Source organism: Sinocyclocheilus grahami, unplaced genomic scaffold (assembly GCF_001515645.1).
Source record: "Sinocyclocheilus grahami isolate Dianchi unplaced genomic scaffold, SAMN03320097.WGS_v1.1 scaffold300.1, whole genome shotgun sequence".
Classification (NCBI taxonomy): domain Eukaryota; kingdom Metazoa; phylum Chordata; class Actinopteri; order Cypriniformes; family Cyprinidae; genus Sinocyclocheilus; species Sinocyclocheilus grahami.
The window spans coordinates 865,553-884,653 of record NW_015505479.1 but is presented as its reverse complement, the minus strand read 5'-3'; the positions used below and the strand labels follow the sequence as shown (position 1 = coordinate 884,653).

Sequence of the window (19,101 nt, the reverse complement as noted above, 5' to 3'; positions counted from 1 at the left end):
GATGAAGGGTTTTAGTTCATCATTCCAGTGCAAATGCATTGTACTTTAATAATATACTCTGTGAAATCCTCAAGTCAGCAATCTTTAGGAAACATTTCAAGGCTCGCTCTTATACTTCAGCAGTCAGACTGACTGAGCTTTATTTTAAGAAAAACACTCACATCTGTAGTTTTTGTGGAATTACAAATAAATGTTAATTTCATCTGTGTTTCTTTATGTGCAACATTATACATCTCTGTGCCATGCTAGTAGCAGCTAATGTTTATGATATGTACATAAATACCGTGAATTATTAATTCATAATCATTCATGATATTCATCAAGATCACATGACATTTTACAACCGGACTTTTTTCCGGTTATGTATATATATATAAAAAATCTATTATATAATATTTTAAGAGACCTATTGACCTTCCGTTGTGGTTTTGGTTCGGTTTGGGAATTTTTTCCGATTACTTCAACCCTTATGAAAATTAAACATGGTTTTACTCCAAATAAAACCATGGTTACTATAATTAAATAATTAAAGAATGGTCTCGCTACACCAACCATCGTTTTACCATGTTTTTGTAGTAAAACTGTGGTTATACAAATAGTAATCAATGCGCCAAAAAACATGGTTACTACAATAAAACCATGGTTAATTTTTGTAAGGGATAATTATCAAAATTGCTATTAAAAGGAATAGAAATAAAAAAATAAAAAAAATAGCTAAAAATGTACTCACCCTTATGCCATGTAAAATGCAGATGATATAGATGAATTTGCACGTTTTGAGAATAATAATAAAATTTAAACATTATTATAATTATTATTTAACGTTATTCCTATGCATTGCAACCGTACACAGGTGCGCGTAGATCGGGGACTTTTACTTTGAAATTAAGACGCGAACAAAAGGAGGAGTCTAAACCCGGAAGTAAACAGTAGCGTTAGAAGCTTGAAACCCATGCTGACTCAGAGATGTTAGAAAAGGTTTAACCTCTCGTCTGCTTCTCCGTAGCGCAACAGTCACATCAGTGAAGCCACTGTTTAGACAGACGTACAGCGGTGTGGAGCAGCAGACACTTCACTCATCACAGATATAAGCAGAGAGAAGCCTGATGAACAGCGAGATCTTCAGCCTGAGCGAGAGGCTGGTGTCCTCCTCTTATGTGCAGCAGGGCCTGCAGGCTCGGCGTGCTCACGAGCAGCTCATCAGACTGCTTCTGCAGCAGGTAAGTCATTAATTAACGTCTGTGTTAATCACATGTGCTCGTCTGATTGTAGCCTGGCTCAATGCCATGAAGCTCATTTCATAAACTTCAGTAATATCTGAAACACTTTTGTGTGAAGTCGTCTAGTGAGCAATATTCAGAAAAGGTGTCAATCCTCGTGACAAACGTGAACTTTATAGTGCTGTCAAACGATTAATCGCATCCAAAATAAAAGTTTTTGTTTACGTAATATGTGTGTGTTCTGTGTATATTATTGTATATATAAATTAGAGCCCGACTGATATATCGTTTAGCCGATATTATCGGCCGATATGACCCTGATGCCTATATATCGGTATCGGCGAATATGCCGCCGATATGAATTTTTTTTTTTTTACAGAACATATAGCGCAGATTAAATACTTCTGAATGGTATAATTACTTAGTTTGTCCAGCAGAGCTGTACCCATTCATGTGTCCAAACTTTTGACTATACTGTACTATAATATAGCCTACACATAAAGAATATCGGCCGATATATAAGCAGAGAGAAGCCTGATGAACAGCGAGATCTTCAGCCTGAGCGAGAGGCTGGTGTCCTCCTCTTATGTGCAGCAGGGCCTGCAGGCTCGGCGTGCTCACGAGCAGCTCATCAGACTGCTTCTGCAGCAGGTAAGTCATTAATTAACGTCTGTGTTAATCACATGTGCTCGTCTGATTGTAGCCTGGCTCAATGCCATGAAGCTCATTTCATAAACTTCAGTAATATCTGAAACACTTTTGTGTGAAGTCGTCTAGTGAGCAATATTCAGAAAAGGTGTCAATCCTCGTGACAAACGTGAACTTTATAGTGCTGTCAAACGATTAATCGCATCCAAAATAAAAGTTTTTGTTTACGTAATATGTGTGTGTTCTGTGTATATTATTGTATATATAAATTAGAGCCCGACTGATATATCGTTTAGCCGATATTATCGGCCGATATGACCCTGATGCCTATATATCGGTATCGGCGAATATGCCGCCGATATGAATTTTTTTTTTTTTACAGAACATATAGCGCAGATTAAATACTTCTGAATGGTATAATTACTTAGTTTGTCCAGCAGAGCTGTACCCATTCATGTGTCCAAACTTTTGACTATACTGTACTATAATATAGCCTACACATAAAGAATATCAGCCGATATATCGGTATCTGTCTTTTTTTACTCCCTAATATCGGTATTGGCATCGGCCACCAAAAAAACCATATCGGTCGGGCTCTAATATAAATACACACTCGTACCACATGAAATCAGCGTGAGCTGCAGGTGAGTTTTAAACTACAATTTGAAAATATTTTTTCTTTATGGCATTGGCCACATAAAGGGGTACTTGTGACCGTCAGGCTTCTGGTTTCTTGCAGGGCAAATGTCCAGAGGAGGGGTGGAGTGAGAGCACCGTCGAGCTCTTTCTGAACGAGCTGGCAGTCATGGACAGTAATAACTTCTTGGGGAACTGTGGTGTGGGCGAGCGAGAGGGCCGGGTCGCCTCAGGCCTGGTGGCCAGGAGACATTACAGGTGGGTTTTCTACATCTCAACATTCAAGAAACTCATACGTGACCCTGGACCACAAAACCAGTCTTAAATGTCAATTTTTCGAAATTGAGATCTGAGTAAAGTTGTCCAAATGAAGTTCTTAGCAATGCATATTACTAATCAAAAATTAAGTTTTGATATATTTACAGTAGGACATTTAGAATATATCTTCATGGAACATGATCTTTACTTAATATCCTAATGATTTTTGGCATAAAAGAAAAATGGATAATTTTGACCCATACAGTGTATTGTTGGCTATTGCTACAAATATACCCCAGCGACTTGAAACTTTGAAACTTGAAACTTTTGTCATTAATCACTTACCCCTGTGACGTTCCAATCGTTCGTCTTCGGAACCCGATTTAAGATATTTTGGATGAAAACCGGGATGCTTGTGACTGTCCCATTGACTGCCAGAAAAATATGAAAGACATCGTCAGAATAGTCCATCTGTCATCAGTGGTTCAACCGTAACGTTATGAAGCGACGAGAATACTTTTTGTACGTAAAGAAAACAAAAATAACGACTTTATTCAACAATTCGTCTCCTCTGTGTCTCTCCGCATCACCGTAGCACCATTTTGGAGAATATGAGCTGAACGCAAGCAGCGTACGCTCTTCTGTGTCAGCCGCGCCACACGGATACGTTTACTACGTGTATTTACGCTGTGATTTGAAAGAAAGCGGCGTATCCTTGTGGCGTGGCGTTATTTTTGTTTTCTTCGCGTACAAAAAGTATTCTCGTTGCTTCATAATGTTACGGTTGAACCACTGATGGCAGATTGACTATTTTGAAGGTGTCTTTCTTATTTTTCTGGACCTTGACGGTGTAAGTTACTTGGCAGTCAATGGGACAGTCATAAACCTTCCGGTTTTCATCCAAAATATCTTAAATTGTGTTCCGAAGACGAACAAAGCTTTTACGGGTTTGGAACGACATGGGGGTAAGTGATTAATGACAACATTTTCATTTTTGGGGTGGAGTATCACTTTAAGACTGGTTTTGTGCTCCAGTGTCACATATTTGGTGGAAAACATTAACAGAATTTTCTACTATAACCTGCCTGTAATATAAGGCTGTGTTGTTGTTCCTCTCAGACTGATCCACGGCATCGGCCGCTCGGGGGACATTGCTGCTGTTCAGCCCAAAGCTGCCGGTTCAAGCCTCCTGAATAAAATCACTAATTCAGTCATGCTGGACGTGCTCAGATTTACAGGTACTCTCCGTTATGTTTTATGAACCGACACGCTTGACAATGGGAAATATCACTAAGCAGAACAAACAGCAATTCTTCTCTTATAATTCAATGCATTTGTGCTAGTGTTGTTTTAGTATCATTTTTAGTTTTTTATTAAATATTAATTTCGATTTTATTTTTCTGTTTTCACTTTAATGTTAAAGTTTGTCATTTTATGATGTGCTTTTGTATTTTTTAAAATTTCTGTGAAGTACTTATTAATTTTAGTGCCGTCAATCGATTGAAAAAAAATTTACTAATTAATCGCACGTTTTTTCTGAAATCAATCACGATTAATCCCACCTAACAAAGTTTTTAAATATACTTTTATGTTGCAATAATTTCACACTCAATCTTCACATTAATGTAGAAACAGCATCAAGACAGTATATTTTTAATGTTTGTTCGACTGAAGGCGAGTATCACTGATACCAATAATACTGATGTAAATAAACGCAATTCTTGTCAAGAAAAAAGAGACGGAAGCAGCAGTTGTGAGTGGCGTGGCCAATCCTAGCTCCGCCCCTGCATTAACAGAGTTAAAGGGGTCATAGGATGCTACATGCACTTTTACAAGTTGTTTGAACTGAAATGTGTGTTGGCAGTGTGTACACAACCACCCTATAATGATAAAAATACACCCAGTGTTTTTTTTTTTAATTTGGTTAAATGTTTTCCCCTTTCTCAAATCGAGCCGATCTCAGATGCCTGTCTGTGTGACGTCACACAGACAGGCCCCTCCCACGATAGTTTGATTGACAGTAGCGTTTCAGCACAGACTGGACTGGTGTCTTACCTTAGCTCCACCCTGAGTGAACAGACTGGACTGGTGTCTTACCTTAGACCCGCCCTGAGTGAGCTATCATCAGTCCGCCATTGTTTCACCGCTGAAGCAGATGTAGAGAAGAATGACTCCTTCCCAAGCGATTGAGGTGTTCTGTTGTTGGATGTAATAATGAACATAGCAGTCATCATTTACTCCCGACATCTGAGCCGCTGAACTCGCAGTGGATTACATTGTTTCTGAAGGGAATGTGCCCCCGATCTACATGAATGCATCTATGTTCGCACGAATCATTCGTGATCCCTCTCTCTGAGAGCAGCTCGGAAGAGAGGGGTGGGGTCAGCAGAGCTCATTAACATTTAAAGAAAATGCTACAAAAACGGCTTGATCTGAAAAGAGCTGTTTTTGATGGTAAAAAAAGGTGTTTTTACACTACCATTGATAGATTTTAACCAAACTATGTTACAGACTTTTCATTAAGAACCTAAAGGGGCGGTCACACTGCACTTTTCGTTCCATTGACTTCCATTCATATGCATGCGAATGCGTAAGACCGGAAACGCAAGCTCATGCGAAAAATTTCGCATTTCGCTGCGTTCCAAAATTCAAGTCTGGTGAACTCTGACCTGCAAATTCGCATCACGTGAAGACGTGTGACCAGTAGAAGATCAATACGTCACTGCGTGACCACTCTACAGAAATTCAAAAGTGGAGGAAGCGCTAATTTTAACCGTAGTGCAGCGTCCTATTTTATATAATACATCTTTAAAAGATTATAAAAATCAAAAAAAAAAAAAAGCTGCATGGTTCGCGGTGTCAATGGAAACAGGAAGAGAGAGAGAGAGTACAATATAATTACTATACACAAGTGTATTATTATGAAATTACTTAATGTTGTTCGTTATTTTATATTTATATTTTCAGAATAATTTTAAAATTAATTTTGCACACTTCAAGAACTTATAAAATGACCTATTTAAAGGGAAAACCCTACAGCACTTAAAGCACAGCACTTAAAAATTTTATATATATATATATATATATATATATGTGTATGTACAGTCAAACCAAAATTTATTCAGACACCTTGAACATTTCATTCATTAATGCACTTTATTCATTATAGTTAAAAAAATGGTAATAAAATATGACAGAGCCAAAAGTAATTCTTGTGGCGATCCTCATCCAGCCGAAGCTCCTGAATTAAAGAATGGAACTCTCCCCACTCATTCCGAGTCCGTAGAATAGGGTGAACCCACAGCCTTCTCCTTTTCAGACGCTTTCGACGCCGTCGCTAAAGACAGTATAAGCACATCGGAATCCATGTTGTGATGTCATATCCTGCTCCCGCCCATATTCGTAGTGGCGTCCGAAAAATTTGTGCACGTTCAAAGTCTACTGTGACCGCCCCTTAAAGAATCATATCAACTTGTGGAAAACGGGCATCCGATGACCCCTTTAAATATTTTTTATGCCGTCAAAATGGACAAATTAATCACCTGCGTTAACACGCTAATTTTGAAAGCACTAATAATTTTTTGTTTTTTTAATTACATAATATAATTTATTTACAGATCGTTTTAATAATTATTTAACTATTTTAACAGTTTTAGTTATTTGTATTAATATGTAAGTATCTTTAATAATGATTTTGTATTTTATTTTTTTCATTTTATTTATGGTTTTAGTTCCAGTTAGCGATAGTAATGCTGATCCGTGCACGTCTGCGTGTGTTTTCACAGGTGTTAGGAGCGTGTCCTCGTGCTTCGTGGTCCCGATGGCCACAGGAATGAGTCTGACGCTGTGCTTCCTCACGCTGAGACACAGGAGGCCAGGAGCGCGTTTCATCCTCTGGCCTCGCATCGACCAGAAGTCCTGTTTCAAATCCATGCTGACGGCTGGTAAGATCCACTGAGGGACAGCTTCAGAAATAGTTTGTGTAGTTACTACTGCTAGTAAGAAAAGTCATAAAAACACATATGTAGTAGTTGACCTTCATTAGTGTAGAAAAGAAGTTTAATAGAGAATCTTACGTGTTTTTCATCTTTTGAAAGGCTTTGAGCCTGTGGTGATAGAGAATGTGCTGGAAGGAGACGAGCTGAGGACAAACCTGGAGGAAGTGGAGAGGAAGATCGAGGAGCTGGGAGCTGAGAACTTCCTGTGTATCCATTCCACCACTTCCTGTTTTGCTCCGCGAGTCCCTGACAGGCAGGTCAAAACCACCGAGGAAAAATACATCGTTTCTTTACTATAAATATTTGGCCAGGATAAGTTTCTGTAAGCATGTATAGGTAAAGCATAAAATTATTTAATTAAAATAAAAAATTCAGTCATTATTTACTCGCATATTATATTTTTCTGTTTTTATTTTATTAAATGTATTTATTTATTTATTTTGTAGTTTAATTACATTTATTTAAAGTCTATTTATTTCACAGGCTCGAGGAACTTGCTGTTCTGTGCGCAAAACATGATATTCCCCATATAGTCAATAACGCTTATGGAATGCAGTCATCCAAATGCATGCACCTTATTCAGCAGGTAACATTTCATCTTTTTTTGTGTACATTTACTACTAAATGTACTTCATTTCAGAGAAACCCTATTGGCTTATGAAGTGTTTTTGTAGGGGGCTCGCGTTGGGAGAATCGATGCCTTTGTCCAGAGTCTTGATAAAAACTTCATGGTCCCGGTCGGCGGTGCCATCATCGCAGGCTTTGATGAGAACTTCATTAAGGAGATCAGTAAGATGTATCCAGGTATGCTTATGCTCTTTAAACTGCAAACATGTTATGGATGAGGGATTTATACAAAACTTATTTCTGAAACCTGTATGCGTTTAGTTGAATTTGCAATTGTAGAGTCTGAAAAACAATACTAAAATACTGCAGTCCCTTTAACTATCAACTGCAACGTTTGTATAAAGTACTTGAATAATTCTTAATTTTCAATAAATGTGGATAAAAACGGCACTTAACAGTAGCTAACATTATGAAATTTACACAACATCTTTGCTGGGGGAAAAAATTGCATGCCACATCTCACTAAAGTCACAAAAACGCATCAGCCGTATGACTACTTATCACTTTTGGAGGAAATGCATTTATTTACAAAGTTAGTATTTGACATAAAATTATTTTATTTGTCTAGTAATGGGAAAAAAAAAAGTGTACATGCTTACGTTTAGCAAAAATGCAATGCTAGGCATTATGAGTCAAAGTTTTTCCTATTGTTCTCTCACAAAGCCTATTCAATAAATTATACAAAAAATATTCCGCCTTTTTTCAGCTGTTTTCTGTGCTGTTTCTTCGTTATTGTCTCATTGATATAACAATGTAATGTTAAATTAAGTGGTATTATTACACTTTATTTGTAGTGTTGCATTATATTTAAAATATGCTTTGATATGAACTTTTCTTAAATCCTTTCCTTGCATCTTTACTGGTTGACAGTAATTATTTTTATTATTTGTGCCGAATTGTGTGGCACAATTCAAAACGTTCACTTGGCGTATAAAAAAATGAGTGGTGAAAGTTTGCAAGCCTAGATGCCCTGTATTGCAATTTTGCCATTTTACCCTAAAGTTACCCTGGTTTCCTGAAGACATGTTAAAGGTTGAAGAAATACTTGAATGCTTTGATCTCTGAAGGTAAACCATGCTGAATATTTTCTGTTCTGGATGTGCATTTGTCAGCTCATGCAGTAATATTCCATCATGCATTTTCTCTTGCATAAGTGGTCTGTAGAGATCTAGGAAGAGTTTTGGAGTGTTTTTGTTTGTGCTCCTGCATACTGTATCCCTCCCACCTTTTTCTGCACTGCAGAGGAAACCCCAAACACTCCTACTAATATTGATTCTCTGAGTTCGCTAGAGAGAGTTAGATAGGAGGACGCACTTACTATTTGGTCCATTGTTACTTTAGCTCTGCTGCACCTTCTCAAAATGCCTGATGATAGTTTACTAAAATACATTCTCATTCTCATTTGCAGCTCTTTTACTTGTAAACAGAAAGTGAATACTGTTTATGAAATGATTTTACTGCAGAGTTGATCAAATCCAAGTATATGCATCACGATCAGGGATGCAACAGTATTAAAATTCAGGCTGACAGCAATAAGCAGATTATTATTTCCATGTTATAGCTGATAAAATTTTATACTGTTGGTATTTTAAATTAAATATTAAAAACTAAAATCACTTACTTTAAATGTTGTGAATGTATGCATCACAACATTACATTGTGTTTTGTTATTTGATTATTTGAGCTTTTAAAGATTAAGCATTAGATGCACATCTAAATGCAAATATGAGTATGCATAAACATGCAACATCAGTCATTACCGCTACAATCTTTAAAAAACTGATAACTCTTATATTGTACAGAATGAAAACAAAAGAATATATATTCGTTTTGAGGCTATATTAAATTATTTGAGCTTTTAAAGATTAAGCATTAGATGCATATCTAAATGCAAATATGAGTATGCATAAACATGCAACATCAGTCATTACCGCTACAATCTTATATTGCACAATTAAAAAAAATATATTCATTTTGAGGTTTTGTTATTAAATGATTTGTGCTTTTAAAGATTAAGCAATTAAAATCTAATCTAAATGCAAAAAAATAAGCATGCATAAACTTCTAATACCTAACAGCTAACTGTTATGGTACCGATGCATCCCTGTTATGTTTGTACTCGACTCTCTTTATGAACTGCGATAGTCTTCCTCTATGATAAGCGTGTCTTCAATGCATTACAGGATTGAGATGATGTGGTCTTGTGCAGGTCGAGCTTCTGCGTCTAAATGCAAATATGAGTATGCATAAACATGCAACATCAGTCATTACCGCTACAATCTTTAAAAAACTGATAACTCTTATATTGTACAGAATGAAAACAAAAGAATATATATTCGTTTTGAGGCTATATTAAATTATTTGAGCTTTTAAAGATTAAGCATTAGATGCATATCTAAATGCAAATATGAGCATGCATAAACATGCAACATCAGTCATTACCGCTACAATCTTATATTGCACAATTAAAAAAAAAATATTCATTTTGAGGTTTTGTTATTAAATTATTTGTGCTTTTAAAGATTAAGCAATTAAAATCTAATCTAAATGCAAAAAAATAAGCATGCATAAACTTCCAATACCTAACAGCTAACTGTTATGGTACCGATGCATCCCTGTTATGTTTGTACTCGACTCTCTTTATGAACTGCGATAAAGTCTTCCTATGATAAGCGTGTCTTCAATGCATTACAGGATTGAGATGATGTGGTCTTGTGCAGGTCGAGCTTCTGCGTCCCCGTCTCTAGACGTCCTCATTACGCTGCTCACACTGGGAGCCAACGGCTACAAGAAACTCTTGGCTGAGAGAAAGGTGAAAACATTTCAAAATTTTTCTTAACTTCTGATTATGGCTGTGTGGTGCCATTACTAAATGCAAATATGAGCATGCATAAACATGCAACATCAGTCATTACCGCTACAATCTTATATTGCACAATTAAAAAAAAAATATTCATTTTGAGGTTTTGTTATTAAATTATTTGTGCTTTTAAAGATTAAGCAATTAAAATCTAATCTAAATGCAAAAAAATAAGCATGCATAAACTTCCAATACCTAACAGCTAACTGTTATGGTACCGATGCATCCCTGTTATGTTTGTACTCGACTCTTTATGAACTGCGATAAAGTCTTCCTATGATAAGCGTGTCTTCAATGCATTACAGGATTGAGATGATGTGGTCTTGTGCAGGTCGAGCTTCTGCGTCCCCGTCTCTAGACGTCCTCATTACGCTGCTCACACTGGGAGCCAACGGCTACAAGAAACTCTTGGCTGAGAGAAAGGTGAAAACATTTCAAAATTTTTCTTAACTTCTGATTATGGCTGTGTGGTGCCATTATTAATTTAGTATTATTTATAGACTTTTATAGTTTGTATTAATATTTTGCTTTCAGTTTCAGTTCATCTGGTATTTCTGATGTAATTATGGCAAAGCTGCCTTTATATTAACAAAAATATTTTTATTCATCAAAAATGGGACTGTTGAAATATTAAATTAATGACAATTTATTTTGTGATTCCAGAAGTTTCCAGAATAAAAACAATAGTTAGAAAAACAATAGAAAAAAAATGAAGTAAATATGATTTCAGTGTACATTTTTTGTATTGTGTGTGTGTGTTTTAGCATTTCAATTAAGTTACTCGGTGTTACCCAATGAGACGCCAGTACATGTGGGAAAACACCATTAGCCTTCATGTGATGAGACGCTTGCAGAGCTTATTGATTCACTACTAATGCATCCGGATTATTAATAATTTAGATTCTTTGTTGACTAGATAAGATGTTCTCTGTGGGCAGAGTCAGTTTCTAACATGTTCTGGCCAAAGGAGAATGAATTTCTGGACTTTAACATTGTGAAAAAGACGTGCACTTTAGCATACTTTTAAAAAGAGTACTAGAGAAATAATGTATTTTAAGAGAATATACTTAAGTGTGAACTGAATGTAATGTTTTGAGACACTTAATTGCATGTTAATGAAAATGCATTCTAGTTTACATTTCTATTAAATGCAATTAACTGCTTTTTTCGACCCGCTGAAGTTGGTCATGTAAATACATCTTTATATGTGATTTTTATAATTATTTCTAATGTTTTTAAAATATGGTTAATGTACTGCTGAATGTACTTAAAAGCATTTATGGTAAACTAAAATATATGTTAATGTAATTTTTTACTGAGACTTGTATGTCATGTATTTACATATATGTGTAATTACACGATCGTAATGCGGTTGCAATTTAATACATTTAAAGTATATTAACTGTAATGTCGATTAAAACACTACAGTTAAAATTATAATAAAGTATTACTTAGTATTACAATACTTGGTATTTTAGTCAACATTTATTAGTATTTAAAATGTATTTAAATGTTAAAGTAAAACTTTGAAAAGTGTACTTAAGTGATGAAAGTGTCTCTCTTTATTTATATAATTTATTTCACTTCTGCATGTTTTATTTAAAAATGATTTGATGTACGTACACTACAAATGCACATTCAGTACAGTTAAGCGCACTTCATTTTCACAAGGGTGATTATACACCATGTAAACAATATTTATACTTTGTTTTTTTACTTTTTTGTTTTTTTGCTTCTGTACTTTGGTGCCAGAATTCTAGAGTATTGTGGGTGGTTGCTAGGGTGTTGCTATTTGGTTGCTAGGATGAATTTAATTTGCATAATGTGAGCTTATGCATATTATGAACCTTCAAGCACTCTGTATTTTCATACTGTAGATCTCAGAAGTCTTACTAACATCATCATAATAGGGGCCCATAACCTGAGGGCCTCCTACAGTTCATTTGTATTTGATCTTAATGGTGGATGCAGCTTTGCCAACACCGCTCATTCTGTGATGCAATTATACTAAAGCTTCAGATGGGAAAGCAGGCTGCAGATCGCATCCGGAGAAAGCTGGACTTGCTGGAGAGGGAAGCAGGTGCTGGGTTTACTGTAGGCCAGCAGACACAGAAATGCAACATTAGCAGAAAACAGAATGTGCCACAGAAAAAGAAAAAAAAAAGCTGTAGCGTGGAGAGCTATTTATAACTGGAGTTGTGTACGGCCCACAGGAGCTGTATGGTCACCTGGCGCAGGAGCTGAGCGCTCTAGCCGAGAGACACGGGGAGAGACTGCTGCATACGCCACACAATCCAATATCACTGGGTGAGGAGTCATGCATCATGTGTAGTGCGACGTCATGTGAGCAAGAGTTCAATAACAGTTAAAAAAAACAAACAAGGATTTCATTAATCAATGTTCTCTGTAAATAAAAATGTTTCTAAAAATAGCTTTTGCCTGTCACCGGAGAGGTCAGGGTTTGGCTGGTGAGCATGAGCCTGTTCGTCCCTGCTGGCAGATCCTGTAACTACACCATCTGGCCAAGCAGAGCATCTTTCTCTATTGACGACCGTTCAAACGCGGTCATGTATTGTGACTGAATATTTTTTTTTTTTCATGTGCAAGCAACATTTAAAATGCATCTTTTATACTAAAGGTTTTTTTTGCATTTTTAGTGTGAAAAACTGTCCCACTTGGGACTATGAGCATTCTTGTGGTGCCATCAGCCAATCATCCTTGTAAAAAAAAGAAGTGCACTTAATTGTATTTAATGTGCGTTTGTAGTGTCCTTTAAAACTTAAAAGTATATATATATTAGAAACTACTTTCAGAAAATACAACATTAATAAAATAAAAGGCCACTTAAGTGACTTAAAGAGACACTTTCATGACTGTTACTTAACACACTTAAGTACACTTTTAAAAAGTGCACTTTGAAGTACATTTTAAATTATTGTTTTAATCTTTTGTTTTAAAGAAGTACACTTAATTTGATGTGTTGACTAACATACTAAATCACATGTAAAGTACTTGATTATAATTTTATTATAGTTTTATTACATTTAAAGTTAAAATATTTTAAATGTAATAAAATGCAACTTCATTACAAATGTTTAATTACAAAATGCCATTAAACTGTTTTAGTTTATCATAAATGCTTGTACACTTTGCTGTACACTTTAACCATATTTCCAAAAATTATGAAATTGCATATAAAGATGTACTTAAGTGAGTGAAAAAACACTTTAAATTTCAGCTAATTGCATTTTATATCAATTTAAACAAATACATTTTCATTTAATTGCAATTAAGTGTCTTAAAACATTACATTCAGTTCACACTTAAGTATTATTTCTGTGATAAATACTCTTTAAATTTATGCTAAAATGCATTTCTTTTTCATAAGGGAAGTCTTGTCATGATAATCGAATATGTTCTATTAAATTCATACAAATGTATGAGAAGCAGTCTGATGAGTTTTCCTGTGCTCTCCAGCGATGTCTCTGAACCGTCTCCAGACACACAGCACCGCAGCAGTCACGCAGCTGGGCTCCATGCTCTTCACCAGACAGGTGTCTGGAGCCAGGTGAGCTACTGTCCACTCCGCCGCCTGTTTCTATTTCAATATTTGTTGACCTCTAATTTAACTTGAAAGCAAAAATTAGAAAACGACTAGTGGATGTGAACTCAGTCTCTTCAAGTTCACACAGGTGTTCAAGTAGAGAAGAAACATGCTCCACTATTTGGCAACCAAAAAAGTGACTACATACTTACCTACTTGACTGACAATCATATTCTTGAGAAGTTTCAGTCGGGGTTTAAATCACTGCACAGCACAGAAACCGCTCTTGTAAGAGTTCTTAATAATATTTATATGGCAACAGATTCAGGGGACTCTGTCATTTTAGTAATGTTAGACCTGTCCTCTGCTTTTGATACTGTTGATCATGCAATCCTTATCTCTCGGCTGGAGCATTGCATTGGGCTGGGGGGAGGGGGGGCTGTTTTAAGTTGGTTTAAATCTTTTCTAACCAATAGACTTTGCTCTGTAAAAATAGGACGTTTCTCTTCTTCTCTTCGCAATCTATCCTGTGGTGTGCCTCAAGGCTCTGTTTTAGCTCCTGTCCTTTTTTCTCTCTGTCTTCTCCCTTTGGGTTCCATTTTTAGAAAACATAATGTCTCATTTCATTGCTATGCCGATGATATGCAAATCTATATGCTGTGTCTAGGAAAAATAAGAGTTCTCTAGGCAACCTAACAGCATGTCTCGAAGATGTGAAAGCTTGGCTTGCCAAGAATTTTCTTTTTCTGAACTCAGACGAAACAGAAGTTATTGTTTTTGACTCCTCAAAATTCAGGCCAAGAAATCACCTTGACCTTGAATCTTTAAATCAATTAACCTCTCCCCACGTAAGCAATCTAGGTGTGATGGTAGATAGTTGCCTCAAATTTGATAAGCAGATTAGTGCGGTCATTGGGTCCAGCTTTTTCTCTCTTCGTTCTCTATCAAAAATCAAATCCATTCTTCCTAAGCGCTCCTTGGAGATTGCTGTCCATGCTCACAGGTCGTTCAAAATGCTGCGGCGAGATTCCTGAAGGGAAAGCGGAAATCTGATCAAGCTACCCCCCTTCTGAGATCTCTTCACTGGCTTCCGATTAATTTTAGAATTGAGTTTAAAATGGTATTACCTGTATTTAAATCATTAAATGATTTAGCACCTTCTTATTTGTCCGATACTTCATTACAAATGTTTAATTACAAAATGCCATTAAACTGTTTTAGTTTATCATAAATGCTTGTACACTTTGCTGTACACTTTAACCATATTTCCAAAAATTATGAAATTGCATATAAAGATGTACTTAAGTGAGTGAAAAAACACTTTAAATTTCAGCTAATTGCATTTTATATCAATTTAAACAAATACATTTTCATTTAATTGCAATTAAGTGTCTTAAAACATTACATTCAGTTCACACTTAAGTATTATTTCTGTGATAAATACTCTTTAAATTTATGCTAAAATGCATTTCTTTTTCATAAGGGAAGTCTTGTCATGATAATCGAATATGTTCTATTAAATTCATACAAATGTATGAGAAGCAGTCTGATGAGTTTTCCTGTGCTCTCCAGCGATGTCTCTGAACCGTCTCCAGACACACAGCACCGCAGCAGTCACGCAGCTGGGCTCCATGCTCTTCACCAGACAGGTGTCTGGAGCCAGGTGAGCTACTGTCCACTCCGCCGCCTGTTTCTATTTCAATATTTGTTGACCTCTAATAAAGCAAAAAAGCAAAAATTAGAAAACGACTAGTGGATGTGAACTCAGTCTCTTCAAGTTCACACAGGTGTTCAAGTAGCATGCTCCACTGCTCCACTATTTGGCAACCAAAAAAGTGACTACATACTTACCTACTTGACTGACAATCATATTCTTGAGAAGTTTCAGTCGGGGTTTAAATCACTGCACAGCACAGAAACCGCTCTTGTAAGAGTTCTTAATAATATTTATATGGCAACAGATTCAGGGGACTCTGTCATTTTAGTAATGTTAGACCTGTCCTCTGCTTTTGATACTGTTGATCATGCAATCCTTATCTCTCGGCTGGAGCATTGCATTGGGCTGGGGGGAGGGGGGGCTGTTTTAAGTTGGTTTAAATCTTTTCTAACCAATAGACTTTGCTCTGTAAAAATAGGACGTTTCTCTTCTTCTCTTCGCAATCTATCCTGTGGTGTGCCTCAAGGCTCTGTTTTAGCTCCTGTCCTTTTTTCTCTCTGTCTTCTCCCTTTGGGTTCCATTTTTAGAAAACATAATGTCTCATTTCATTGCTATGCCGATGATATGCAAATCTATATGCTGTGTCTAGGAAAAATAAGAGTTCTCTAGGCAACCTAACAGCATGTCTCGAAGATGTGAAAGCTTGGCTTGCCAAGAATTTTCTTTTTCTGAACTCAGACGAAACAGAAGTTATTGTTTTTGACTCCTCAAAATTCAGGCCAAGAAATCACCTTGACCTTGAATCTTTAAATCAATTAATCTCTCCCCAAGTAAGCAATCTAGGTGTGATGGTAGATAGTTGCCTCAAATTTGATAAGCAGATTAGTGCGGTCATTGGGTCCAGCTTTTTCTCTCTTCGTTCTCTATCAAAAATCAAATCCATTCTTCCTAAGCGCTCCTTGGAGATTGCTGTCCATGCTCTTATTACCTCTCGCCTGGATTATTGCAATTCCCTGTACTTTGGTATATCTAAGTCCCAAACGGCACGCTTACAGGTCGTTCAAAATGCTGCGGCGAGATTCCTGAAGGGAAAGCGGAAATCTGATCAAGCTACCCCCCTTCTGAGATCTCTTCACTGGCTTCCGATTAATTTTAGAATTGAGTTTAAAATTGTATTACCTGTATTTAAATCATTAAATGATTTAGCACCTTCTTATTTGTCCGATCTACTGCACCCCTAATCTCCCACCAGAGGCCTTAGATCCAAAGATAAGCTCCTCCTTCAGATACCCAAAATCCGGCTAAAATCGAGGAGTAACCGAGCCTTTGAAGTAGCCGGCCCGACACTATGGAACAAGCTCCCACTCTGTTAGATCGGCTTCCACTTTGTCTCAAAACGTATTTATTCTCTGTTGCTTTTAGCTTATAAGAGTGTTCTGTTTTAACTGTTTTGCTGCTATTAGACTACTTAATTTTTTATTTTATTCTAACTTGTACAGCCCTTTGGTCGGCCTGTGGCTGTTTTTAAATGTGCTTTATAAATAAACTGAACTTGAACTTAATTTTATGTCTCTTGTAATATAATACATAATTATCCGCGCTAACTAACCTAACTTGTTTAAATTGTGATACAGAAATGTACTTGTTATCCTTTAAGATAAACGACACAACATCTTACAATTTACTTCCTGTATACTTTATACTAGATGACTGGTTGAATATGTTACATTCCAAAGCAATATTTTCTCTTCTCTTACAGGAATAGTTCAGCCAAAAATGAATATTTGCTGACAATGTACCCCCAGGTCATCCAAATTGTAGATGAGTTTGTTTCTTTGTCAAAACAGATTTGGAGAAATGTAGCATTGCATCAGTTGGATCCTCTGCAGTGAATGGGTGCCGTCAGAATGAGAGTACAAACAGCTGATAAAAACATCACAATAATATTATCAATAAAAAGCCTGGATGGACTCCAGTCCATCAATTAAGTTTTTTTTTAGTGGAGGAAGCAATATTACAGATAGAGGACTTTTAAGTTAGAAACAACGGTTTGAAGTTTAAACATCTTAATGATGGATTTGTTTAATACAAATATGCAGCTTTTGGATTTTTGGTGTGGATTATTGTGATGTGTTTATCAGCTGTTTGGACTCTCATTCTGACGGCACCCATTCACTGCAGAGCATCCATTGCTGATCAAGTGATGCAATGCTACATTTCTCCAAATCTGTTCCCATGAAGAAACAAAATCATATACTAAAAAAAAAAAAAATCAGCAAATTTTTATTTTTGGCTGAACTATTCCTTTAATATTTTCTGCTGGACACTAGTTGACCTGCTGTAATATTAATGAAACCTTCTTTCTGCTGTCCGCTGGAAAATAACTGCTGTCTGTATCGGCATAACAGAGAGACTCTATTTGTCCTTTTAGAGGACCAGTTTAATTTTTCCATCATTGGCTAGAAATTAATCATTGTAGTGGTAACATTATATAATGGCATAATTAATGGAGAACATTGTTTTTATTGTCCAAATGACATACCCTTAGATAAAGTACATCTAAATTCGGTTTGTATACTGGGTTGGCAGTGCATTCATCAAAAGTCTGCTATATTATTTTAAAGATTAAATTTTTTTTACATTATTACAAAGTGCACTTTTTAAAAGTATGCTTAAGTCTCTCTAAGTCACTTAAGTGGCCTTTTATTTCATTAATATTATATTTTCTGCAAGTAGTCTTTAAAACAAAATATACTTTTAAGATTGGAGGTATGCTATAAGTGCACATTCAGTACAATTAAGCGCACTTCTTTTTCACAAGACTTGTTCATTGGTGTAATATTTCACTGCAGGGTTGTCCCGCTGGGTGTGGAGCAGACCGTGAGCGGACACACGTTTCGTGGCTTCATGTCGCACGCAGATGCCTATCCGTGCCCGTACCTTAACGCAGCCTCTGCTATTGGAATAACCAGAGATGATATAACACTGTGCATCAAGAGACTCGATAAATGCCTCAAGAGCCTTAGCAAAGAAGCTCCTGCAGAGAAGAGTGAGTCAGGATCGCCAGCTGAAGATGTGGACGACCAAACCGTGCCCTGATGCTCTCGGTGAAAGAGTTTGATGCATAGGAATCATTTTTTCATAATTTGATCTTGTGGCAATAACCTTGTGTGTGAATGTTGATAAATCAACATATGGCCACAAATGCATTCATTTTCCCCATGCTCAGTAAATGCGACCCGTGTTTGACAGTATACCCTAACTGACAATAAATACATTATTTTGTCATTTTAAGTCATCTGGTGCTGCTGCTTTTTTACACAGTCATTGTAGTTGCATAGACAATGCAGAGGGAATTCTCTGTTGTAAACAATATCAAAAGAATATGAAAGATTTTTTTTTTTTTTCTTCTTTTCTGGATCCAAAAATGTTTTCTAATTTGCTCTGATTGCAAAAAAATTTCTCTTTATGTACCGAACCCGGCAATGAGTACCTGCGATTGAATTTATACTGATTTTAATAGACACATCTCAGGAACTTGGAGACAAGCTAGTTCTAGTAATGACTGCCCTTAAGATTAATATAAAAATATTAAGCATCATATTAATGCAGTATGCTGATAAACTTCAGTTAAACTTCATAAGGCTCCCATT

At 36.2% G+C, this 19,101-nt stretch overlaps 1 protein-coding gene across 2 annotated transcripts; it reads left to right on the top strand.

The window, feature by feature from the left end:
- Positions 1-907: 907 nt before the first annotated feature.
- Positions 908-18,733, top strand: LOC107601169 (O-phosphoseryl-tRNA(Sec) selenium transferase). Of its 2 annotated transcripts, XM_016293234.1 has the most exons (12): positions 913-1,124; positions 1,749-1,871; positions 2,608-2,762; positions 3,882-4,000; positions 6,548-6,706; positions 6,860-7,013; positions 7,244-7,346; positions 7,435-7,564; positions 10,108-10,199; positions 12,461-12,554; positions 13,725-13,815; positions 18,301-18,733. In XM_016293234.1, the coding sequence occupies exons 1-12, from the start codon at positions 1,107-1,109 to the stop codon at positions 18,545-18,547; spliced, it is 1,485 nt and encodes a 494-aa protein (XP_016148720.1). In that variant the 5' UTR covers positions 913-1,106; the 3' UTR covers positions 18,548-18,733. The 2 variants fall into 2 exon arrangements, with proteins under 2 accessions (XP_016148719.1, XP_016148720.1); XM_016293233.1 differs by lacking the exon at positions 18,301-18,733 and having other exon boundaries at positions 908-1,118; positions 1,770-1,871; positions 13,725-13,831.
- The last annotated feature ends 368 nt before the right edge of the window (positions 18,734-19,101 follow it).